At 38.2% G+C, this 11,706-nt stretch overlaps 1 protein-coding gene across 1 annotated transcript; it reads right to left on the reverse strand.

Annotated features, from left to right (window-relative positions):
* Window positions 1–438: 438 nt before the first annotated feature.
* Window positions 439–1,184, reverse strand: LOC120067602 (secreted RxLR effector protein 161-like). Its single transcript, XM_039019146.1, has 2 exons — window positions 1,097–1,184; window positions 439–980 (listed from the first exon to the last, which is right to left on the reverse strand). Exons 1-2 carry the CDS (start codon window positions 1,182–1,184, stop codon window positions 439–441), a joined length of 630 nt encoding a protein of 209 aa, XP_038875074.1.
* Window positions 1,185–11,706: the final 10,522 nt, after the last annotated feature.

Below are 11,706 nucleotides of genomic sequence, written 5' to 3' on the forward strand. Positions count from 1 at the left end.
GTTCATTTCCGTTTAAGAAGGTAATTGTTTGTGTTCATTCTGAATGGGATTTGGAACGATCTAGTTCCGCTACTCAAAGGATCACTATTTAGATTTCCTTCATATACAACTGCAAGGTGCTAAGAATAGACCCTAAGAAACATCAACCAACCTCCCCAAAAACTCTCTAACCTTCCTAAGCACAATGACTAAGTCTAAATATTTATACATTTAATACCCTTCGTCAAACTCAAGGTGGTAATGTAGGAATCCACATGAGTTTATTAAGCAGTGGAAGGGAGCGCCCAAAGGACAAAGCTTTGGTGAAAATATCAACAGGTTGCTCAGTAGTAGAAACAATTGTAAAAGAAGAGTTTTACTCTAAAGATGATGTCAAACAAAATGACAGTCATTCTCAATATGCTTGGTGCACTCATAGAAAACATCATTGTGAGCAATCTAAATGTTGTCACAGTGAAGGGTAGTGGCAGACAACAGAGGAACTCCCATATCAACAAGAAACCAGCAGAGCCACAATAACTCTAATGTAGCATCAACCAAGGCGCGATATTCAGACTTCGTACTAGAGTGAAAGACAACATTCTTTTTCTTACTCTGCCAAGAAATAAGAAAGCCACCAAGATATAAATAATAACCCGAAGTAGAAAACCGGTCAATAGGATCACCAGCCCAATCAGCGTCAGAGTAGCCAAATAAGATCAGGGATGAATGGGATGAACACTGAAGAGCATGTCCTAGAGTCCCCTTAACATAGCGAAGAATATAGAGAACAATAGTAAAATGAATTGTTCTAGGAGCAGCCATGAACTGACTTACAATGTGAACAACATATGCAATGTCGGAACGAGTCACAGTTAGATAAATTAGGTTACCAACAAGTTGACAACAAAGAGTGGCATATTCGAGAGAAGTTCCATCGGACAGAGTCAGATGAACATTAGGGTTGAGTGGTGTCGGGGCTGTAACAGAGTCAGTGATCCCTGAATGCACCAATAAGTCCAAAACATACTTCGCATGAGACAATGAATAGCCAACTTGAACAATGGTGGAACTGAAAGTTGCAAACTAGTTCCGTGGGGCCTGTTTTAACCCATACAATGCTCGACAAAGGAGACAAACCTTCTGAGATGGCCGAGAGATACCTGTGGGTTGTTACATATAGACTTCCTTAGATAAAGCCCCATTAAGGAAAGCATTCTTCGCATCCATCTGAAACAGAGGCCACTATTTGGCTGCAGCAATGACTAAGAGACTCTGAATGGATGTCATCCGAGCCATAGGTGCAAAGGTTTCTTCATAGTCGATCCCATATTCTTGATAATATACTTTTGCCACCAGGCGGGCTTTATATAGTTCAATTAAACCATTAGAGCAGGTTTTGATCTTGTAAACCCACTTGCAACCAATAAGCTTCTTACCATAAGGCAAGTCAACGTAGTCTGATAACGGGCAGAAATGCATGTTATTACAGTGCTAAATTATTAAACTATGCAGGTTTCCGTTGATAAAAATGTACTTGATTGCGTCCAAAAAGCATTAAGTTCACAACATTGCAGTCGCATGCGTCCATCGCATTAAAATAGTTAACTTGTGTATTTTTGTGCAGAATATGCGTTGACGCAAGGCGAAAAATGCGATCACAAGAAATCAACGGTCGAGCGTAGCGTTATCGCCAGGCTTTGCGTGATTTGCACTCGCAAATTTTTTTCCAAGGAGGTTGCCGCATTGAACCGGCGCAACTTGGTGGGTACATCTAGGTGAAAAGCATAATAAATCACAATGGGATAGAAAGCTGATGACAGTCGATTCTNGAATGCACCAATAAGTCCAAAACATACTTCGCATGAGACAATGAATAGCCAACAGAGCTCATTAATATCTCAAGACCAAGAAAGTAACTAAGGACCCAAAATCCTTCATCTCAAAGTGCTCGCCAAGATAGTGTTGCAAATGAAAAATAGCCTGAGGATCATCTCCAATAATAATTATATCATCAACATATAGAAGAAAGAGAACAATACCATGGTCCATCTGACGTATAAAAAGTGTCGTGTCATGAGGACTCGATGTAAACCCAACTTGAACAATGGTGGAACTGAAAGTTGCAAACTAGTTCCGTGGGGCCTGTTTTAACCCATACAATGCTCGACAAAGGAGACAAACCTTCTGAGATGGCCGAGAGATACCTGTGGGTTGTTACATATAGACTTCCTTAGATAAAGCCCCATTAAGGAAAGCATTCTTCGCATCCATCTGAAACAGAGGCCACTATTTGGCTGCAGCAATGACTAAGAGACTCTGAATGGATGTCATCCGAGCCATAGGTGCAAAGGTTTCTTCATAGTCGATCCCATATTCTTGATAATATACTTTTGCCACCAGGCGGGCTTTATATAGTTCAATTAAACCATTAGAGCAGGTTTTGATCTTGTAAACCCACTTGCAACCAATAAGCTTCTTACCATAAGGCAAGTCAACGTAGTCTGATAACGGGCAGAAATGCATGTTATTACAGTGCTAAATTATTAAACTATGCAGGTTTCCGTTGATAAAAATGTACTTGATTGCGTCCAAAAAGCATTAAGTTCACAACATTGCAGTCGCATGCGTCCATCGCATTAAAATAGTTAACTTGTGTATTTTTGTGCAGAATATGCGTTGACGCAAGGCGAAAAATGCGATCACAAGAAATCAACGGTCGAGCGTAGCGTTATCGCCAGGCTTTGCGTGATTTGCACTCGCAAATTTTTTTCCAAGGAGGTTGCCGCATTGAACCGGCGCAACTTGGTGGGTACATCTAGGTGAAAAGCATAATAAATCACAATGGGATAGAAAGCTGATGACAGTCGATTCTGAATTAAGTTGACAAGCCACTAACGAACTATTGTAGCAAGTACACTCAATTTTTCGGTGACAAATATTCAGCGCATCAGACAGAGAATTAATGTCATCCCATCAGTGCAATCATAAGAGAGAAGAAGCCTTTCACCCCAAAGCTCTATAAATACCGAAGGCAACCTTTAGTGAAGGTGTTCGTCGAGTTCGACAGTTAGATAATTCTCTCCATAGTTAGAAGTAGCCTTGTTCTTAGCTTTTATTTGATTTAGAAGGCAGAAGTGAGGGATGTGAGATTGCACCGAGAGATCATTCCGGTGAACTTGGAAGAGTGCCGGAAGTGTCGAGATCAGAGAGAGGGCAAACTCCTGCGAAAGCAGGAACATCTTTTGAATAGAATAGAGTTAACAGTGTAAAAACCCTGGGAAGGAAGGGATTGCTACTAGGCTATCTATACTTATCTTCCATTTTCATTTTGTACTTTGAACTTATCTATAGAAATGAAATTTACTTCTTTATATCTGTTCACTCTCTATTTATTACACATGAGTAGCTAAATTTGTCAAATGGGTTGAGGAGCACTTAGCTAGCATAACTGGGAATCTTCATTCTATGCGATTATCTTGTATTATGTATGCATCATTCATCCATTAGAGATACTCGGGAGGGTAGTCTAAGGATAGAATCTAGGCTTGGAAAAGTCAGGTTAGAATCTAGGCTCGAGAGAGTCAGATTAGAACGCATAATCAAGAGATAAGAACTTAGGAATAAGCACTATTTGCTATTAATGCATCGCATGCATCCTAGAGATAGGTTATGATTGTATGCGGTCACCTTGTCTTTGTGTGCATCTTGCATCATCGCATAGGCAAAAAGTAGAGACTTAGGAATAAGCTCTATGGACATTATCACATTCATCGCATGCATCCTAGAATTAGGAGTTACCGCATTTGCATTGGAAAATGATTTGCTCTCGCAAGAGTGTGGCATGATCACATAGTTTGAATGCATTCCCGGGAAACGCTAGCTAAAGACCTTCTCAACCCGTTCCTCCGCATACTCAGTGCATCTAACACATAATCAATCTTTTCTCAAATCCGCCAAAAACTTTTTACACCGCAAACAACAAACCAACCAATCCTTAATTTATTTGTTACCGCAAAGTGATCTTAAAAATTATCACCGCATATTGTTTTCCTTAGTCCCTGAGTTCGACCCTAGACTTACCAGGAAACTCAGTAGGATTTATACTTGGATTCTGCTGAGAAAACTTGTTGCACAACGCATTTTCATCAACACAATTCCTTTCATAATTTCACCGCATAAAATAACGCATCATTGGCGCCGTTGCCTAGGACTTCAGCAACTCAATGTGCTAATGGTAATTTTTCTGATTTCTTTGCAGCTCTCAATCTCTGGCGAATTACGATCCATATATTGAGAGGACATTTCGACGAAGACTGAGAGATAGCGGCCAACAACTACCTGAGAAAGATAACAAGGCGGAGCAGCCTGGAAACGGAGCACCAAATGAAAACAATGTCCTGGTGAATCCAATCCTATTGGCAAACGATCGAAATAGGGCCATTCAGGACTATGCATCGCCCAACCTCTACGATTTCTCCCCAGGAATCATAAGGCCTACTCTTTATGGATCTCAATTTGAAATGAAACAGGTGATGCTGCAGATGATTCAGACTGCTAGACATTTCGGAGGAAGGCGTGGCAAGGACCCGCACGCCCACCTTTGAAGCTTCATAGAAATCTGCAACACTTTTGTGTTCCCGAATATCTCTACCGAAGAAGTTCGACTAACTCTGTTTCCATTTTCTTTGTGTGATCAGGCACAAAAATGGGCGTACTCTCTCGAACCGAGAGAGATAACTTCGTGGAAATAAGTCGTCGAAAAGTTCATGAAGAAATACTTCCGACCTACTGAAAATGCCAGTAGAAGGAAATTAATAACGAATTTTGACCAGGAAACTGACGAATCGCTCAACGATGCTTGGGTGAGGCTTAAGAGGCTGGTAAGAGACTACCCACATAACAGCTTACCAGACTAATTACAGATGGAGATTTTCTACCAAGGATTAACCCCTACTTCGTAGACCGCTGCCAATGTGGCAGAAACTAGAGGTCTGCTGGATAAAATATATGAGGAGGCTAAGAGTATCCTTGATCGCATTTCAAAAAATCACAAGGACTGGAGAGAAAGCGATCAAAGATTAAGAATTGAAAATAGTGATGTGAACAATGGGGCTATCGCATCCCTTCAGAACCAAATGACTGCGATGATGAGTTTGATACAAGGCATTGCAATTAACAGCACGAGAGCAAAAAAAGGGCAGATCAACGCAAATTCTCAAACGACGCAAGTTGTGTCAACTGCGGAGACGCGCATTAGATTGAAGAATGCCCAGGAAATCCGCAGTCAGTATGCTTCATAAAGAACAACCCCTATTCAGACACGTACAAACTTGGGTGGAGAAACCACCCCAATTTCGCATGGAAAAATCAACAACAAATCTTTCAACCAGTGGCGCAAAATGAAGGGCCACCGGCATTTATCCCCAGAACGAACCGTCTAACGCATAACCAAGCCAGCAGTTCGTAGACACCGCAATCTTCGTCCTTACAGAGCTTGCTGAAGCAATAAATTGAGAAGAACGAATCAATGCTTCAGAATCAAGCAACGTCCATCCAAAATCTAGAAATTCAACTAGGATAGATTGCGGGCGAACTCAAAAATAGACCGCAAAGAGCTTTGCCGAGCTCATCTGAGCTCCCTCACAACGCTGGAGGCACAGGGAAGGAACAATGCTTAGCAGTCTCCTTGCTAAGCGAAGAATGACTACGGAAGTAGAGGAGGAACCCATCCCGACCAACTTGATTGCGGTAACAACCGAGGACCCGTTGACTTATAATTCAAAAAAGCCCAAAAAGATGAACCCAGAAGTTGCGTCCACCCTCAACCCTCAAGCCTCGGTTCTGTAGCCAAGGAAGCAATAAAGATGTGCACGCAGTTCTAATTTGGTATGTTCATGGAAATGGAGAAGAATAAAACATGTACAACCAAAGACTTTGAGTTAGAGTAAGCAAAAGAACTACTGTATAAATGTTCAAATGGAGAAACATTATAAAGGATAGACGAAGGGAGATAATTGATTGTGTAGACATAAGTAAGGGCAACCTCTCCCCAAAATTTTGTAGGACGGGAGGCAAAAAGTAGATGGGCCTAAATAGAATCTAGAATGTGGCGATGTTTATGTTCAACTCTCCCATTTTGTTGAGAGGTATGGGGACAAGACCGCTGGACAAGAGTGCCTTTCTGAGTGAGAAAGGAAAAAATCCTGAAGTCCTTATACTCCAAGTCGTTATCCATATGAAGAGTTTTCATTGTACGAGAAAACTGAGTGTGAACTATATTAGCAAAATCAATATATATATTTGAGGCAAGGCAGAACCACATTTATGAAAATATATCCAGGTGAATCGAGAGTAATCATCAATAAACAAGACAAAATAGCGATATCCAGTAATAGTAGAAGTAGAAGTAGGGCCCCAAATGTCAGAGTGAATTAAGTCAAAAGGCTAATTGTATATAGAATTGGACTAAGAAAATGATAATGCTGGCTATTTAGCAAGTTTGTGAATGAACTCTTAAACAAGAGAACCATTGAGCGATAGTAGATCATTCCAAACCCATTGTGAAAGAACAAAATATTTACAAACAAACAACAACAGTTATGCATCATCGAGTAAATTACAGCATGCTTTTAAGTTAAATACACAAGAAATTAAGTTACATACCTTAGAAGAACTCTTCTTCGAGTATTCTCTCGATCAACACCAATCAAACGTTCAACCAAACTCGATCAAGTGCACGAACGCAGTGAACAACCATTGAAAATCATAAACTGTCAGATCCTCAAACACAATCGAGTAAGACTCGATCCTCGACCCTCGAACAACAAACTCAAAACCACCAAGAGGCTACCTTGGTATTCTCGGTGTGAAATTCCAGGAGGTGTGGGCTCTGTATGGATTTAGTAGAGGGACAGAGGAACTAAACAATCGAGTCAACAATCGAGTAAGTGGGAGAATGAGAAACATCTATCGTATAGAGTTGGATACTCGATCATACAGCAAACGAGGAGCTATCGTCTAGTAACGAGGAGCTTGATCGTTTACTCTCTCAAAGGCCATCATATAGCTTTGTTGGGTTTGGTGTCTTAATTCTCCCGGTGGTCTCATAGTTTGTAAACATTTTGTACACATATTATTATTAATAAAATAAATGTTATTTTATAAGCATTTACTCAAATACAATAAACTAAGATTCGTTGTTATTTCATGTAACTTAAGCATGTATGTGAATACATACAAGTGGATCATGCCTTAATTAATAACCTAAATGGTCTGTAGTAGATGGAAAAAGGATGGATACCTTATCTTTATGACACTATGGATACGGCCTGCTTTGTAGATGTTACAAGTGTTGTAAAGTGCTACAAATGGTTTGATCCAGACCATTCATGTGGAGACATATGAGTGAGGGTATCTTATATAAAGAGTTGTATAAGACCGGACCACGAGATGATTAGTCTCTTTATATAACATCGTTGATAATTGAGACTTACATTTCACTAAAATGGCCATAGGTGATATAACCTTAATCCTGAGTGAGTTGGGAACTTCTGTTTATGAGGGCAGTCCTTTGATTTGTATGGGTGAGAGTGGCCAGATTGCCAACTCAACAAGCCTATCATTTTAGCGATTCGTCTGGTTGGGGTGAGAACTCAGCTACACAAGATGAAATTCACTCCATCCCCGGAGCAGAGGTTGATAACTTATAGAAATACAAGTTATTTATACTGTTTTATTTAGATATTGCGGCCAAAAGGAAGGAAAGTTGCGTCAATTGTATGGAAATTAGCTAAGAAATGCGAGAATTATAAATTGTCGTCAATACATCTACTGGCACCATTGCGATGGTAGAAAATAATGTTTCAAGTCTGTTTTGCAGGAAATCAAGTCACCGCATGCATTCATGGCTTAAGATAATCTGAACAACGCATTTGCATTGCATTGCACCAATCATTCAGGAATGAATAGAAGATCAATGCAATGACGGTGCATGCGACAATCGATCAAGAGCTAAGCGATCAACGCAATCTCAATCACATGCGGTAATAAAAAACAACACAGCATGTAGGCAAACAATCGAAGATGTGAAAGAGCGATGCAATTGCGGAGGATTCTGACACGTGTACAGCTGATCATTGTTCATTTCTGATGGGATTGATTGCGTAATAGAAGGAATATTCACTCTACCATTTCAGGAACTGCCTTAACAATAAAGTGGGGACCATAATGCAGAGAGTCAAAGTTGAACCTATAAATAGCTTCGGCCATTCCACTGAGAAAATATGCATGAATACAGAGAAAAATGTATATACTGATCTGAGAAAGAGACTGGTTGAGCGACTAATAGAGTAGATCTGGGAAGAATTAAGAGACAAGGACGAGAGGTGAGTCTCTAGGCAAAGAATCCTTTTGATCCCCACCGTTGAAGCTCTGTACGAAGGTCATTTCCTGTCTCTTATACACATCTAGATGTGTATAAGAGACAGATATATGGGAACACGGCTGATCACCGAGAGGTGTACGACCTGTCTCTTATACACATCTAGATGTGTATAAGAGACAGGTGTATGCCAAGGGAAAGCGAAACCTTAGTTGTATCTTTAATGCAATTAACAAACTTGTGATGTTTGTACTAATTATTCTTTCTCCTTCTGATCCATCCATTAAGTCTTGCCATCGCATACCATGATCCTTTGTATAAACTTCACAGTCAGTCTCGAACTCAGCATCATGTATATCATGTATCTTGTATCTTGCATCACGTTAGCTTAGGTTTACTTTTATCACACTTTATTTTATTACTGGAACTTTAGTTTATCTGCACAATTTAGTTTACCACAATTTACTTTCCTGTACAAACACAATCTTTATTAATTGTAAAAACACCAGTCATATATATCACAAATGTAACACATTAACGACAACAATCCCTGTGTTCGACCTCCGATCACTTCGAGAAACTTGTGTTGGAATTATACTTGATTTCAGTGCAAGGAAACTTGTGACTATGCATTACTCCATAGCATACTACAAACATTTCATAATAACGCATACATCTAGAAGTAGTATCGCATAAAGTGTAAATAAGCATAACACAGCATTCACATTCCATCTCCATCTTTCCAAGTCAACAAGTTTATGGCAACATGAGCTTGTATGATTCACATTCATATTTGTCCACGTGCTTATTTAAAGACACACAATAAATTCAGTGTACCAGAGGTAAATAGATAAATTGCTCTCTTAAGGACTGATTGTGGGTTTTGAACATAGTGGCCACACCCTCTCTTTGGAAGAGAGAACCCAGTCATAATAGGACTATGACTTATTGTTCATTAGAGGAATCAGTGGTATTTAAGGAGTTAGATGTAACTACACAGGGCAAAATGGTGAATTGGCCCAGTTGTACTTACGAGCATTTTGTGAAAGGTCATCGCACTATTGATTGGTCATATGGACATAGAAATATATATGTAGTGCGAAGAGTGTAGTTATCGGTCTTTAGTGGAGTGACCAACAGTTAACGGATGGTGGATCTCGTGGCTAAAGAGTTTAGTCAGTTATTCACGTATCGTTGGAGCTTCAAGCTACAAGTCCATGACGTCCCCTTGGTTGCTCAATGGGTTCAAGTTGAGAATCAGATTTTGGGTTAATTTGAATTGTTCAAATTAACAAGAGAAAATTCAATTATACGTGATATAATTGATATGATGAATTAGATACATTAATTGGAGGAATTAATATAAATATGATTTATATTAAATACCATAAAATAGAAAAAGAATTATGGTTTATATGCTTCATATGATGAAATATTAAAACTATAGGTTATAAATATAATATGATAACTTGGTTATTATATTTATTTATAACATATTAATTATATGATAATTAATTATTCTTTTTCTCTAATAACCGAATTGAATGAGAGGTAATTGGAAGTTTTATGGTAACTGTGAGATAAAAAGGAAAATAGTTTTCAAAAAATTAGGGTTGATAATTCATTCGGATTAATCTCACAAAAAAACTATCAAGTAAAAAGGTTTTACTAAGCGATAGCATAAAGAGCATACACGATCGAGCTACGAGTTTACTATACGATAGTCACTGACTTAATCGTTACTACACGATCGAGTAGCAAAGTCTATACGATAACCTTCATCTTCTAAACAATCAAGTATTTCGTCTATGCGATAGACAACCTTCATCTCCCACTTACTCGATCATTTATCTCCTTCTTTCCTCAATCCAAAATCATACAGTGCCCACAACTCCTGGATTATCACACTACGAATACTAAGGTAACCATTGTAGTGGTGTTCTAATTCCATTCAAGGATCGAGTTGGACTGTAACATCCCGAATTTCAGGAAAATTTAAGTTAATTATCTAAAATTATTGAGTTTAGAATTTCCCTTTCATTTGGAAAATTGGGGTTAAATTAAAATAATTGAAAAACTTTTATTGGTTAAATTGAATTTAATTGATTAGATATTTGAATTGATTTTCTTAAAAGTATTGAATTTTTCTTCCCTTTGATTTTGGATTTTAGGGCCAACTTAAAAAAATTAAAAAATTAAAAAAAATAATTAATTTCATGTAGTTTTGAATTGATTTAAATATTTGGAAGTTGTATCAAATTGATGGATCTTATGCCCTTAAATTTTGGTTTTTGAAGCCTAAATTAAGATAATTTGAAAAGTTAATTGATTTCTAAATTTAATAGAACCTTTGAAGATTTTGGAGATATTGTGATAAAATATTTTATTTATCTTTTCAAAATTTGGAAACAATAAAAGAATTGAGATTTTTTCAAAATTAAATGAGAGTGAAAAGAGATAAAAATTTGGGGAGAAAGCAATTCGGTTTTTTAGCGACAGCTTCAAAATTGTTGATTTCCAGAGTTTGAACCGTTGGATCATGCTCGATTAGTCTGTTCGAGACATATAGAGTTTCATTTTGAACGGTTGGATCATTGTTTAAAGCTTTGATTCGTTCGTAATCGCTGCTAAATAAAATCTGTAAGCTAGAAATTCCTCTTCTCTCCCACTCTCGCAAACCCTCCTCATGCAAGACCTTCACTACCAACTGCTAGCATAAACAATTTATGTTGTTCGACAACAAAACACGCTGCCTATCTATGACAACCACAAGTGACGTGCTGTCGGCCGCCATTGCCCCGATCTTTGTCGGAATTTTGAGGAAAACCTTGGGTAAGACTTATTTTTCCTTATAATTTGAGAGGTGAAGTTGACCCCTTTGATTTTGGGTTGAATTAGTAACCTCTCTTTGGTTTAAAACTTAGATTCAAGATTTGGAAGTTTTGAGGCATTGACCATCAAGCTAGATACCATTTTGTTTTGCAGAAAATTGGTGAAGATCGGTAAGTTTTGTAAGTTGTTGGATGGTTATTCTTTTAGATTGAGAGTAATAGTGGGAAAATTAAGTTATTGATTTTGGATTTAATTCATGATTAGATTCGCTAATTAAATCGAGTATTGGAATTTGCCTTGGACCAAGCCACAACTTTAGGTTGATTCAAGTGTGCTAAAAAAAAGTTCAAAGGAGATTTTGTTTTGTGTTTTTACCAAGTTGAGGTAAGTAATCTTACTACTAGAACTGCCCTAGTGCCCAAAAATGATAATTATGATTTATTGAGGATTATTAGTTAGCATGATATTTATGTCTGCCTAAATTGACTGAGGTTTGAAATGATTGAGTCAGG

This window comes from Benincasa hispida, chromosome 12, assembly GCF_009727055.1.
Source record: "Benincasa hispida cultivar B227 chromosome 12, ASM972705v1, whole genome shotgun sequence".
In the NCBI taxonomy this organism is placed as follows: domain Eukaryota; kingdom Viridiplantae; phylum Streptophyta; class Magnoliopsida; order Cucurbitales; family Cucurbitaceae; genus Benincasa; species Benincasa hispida.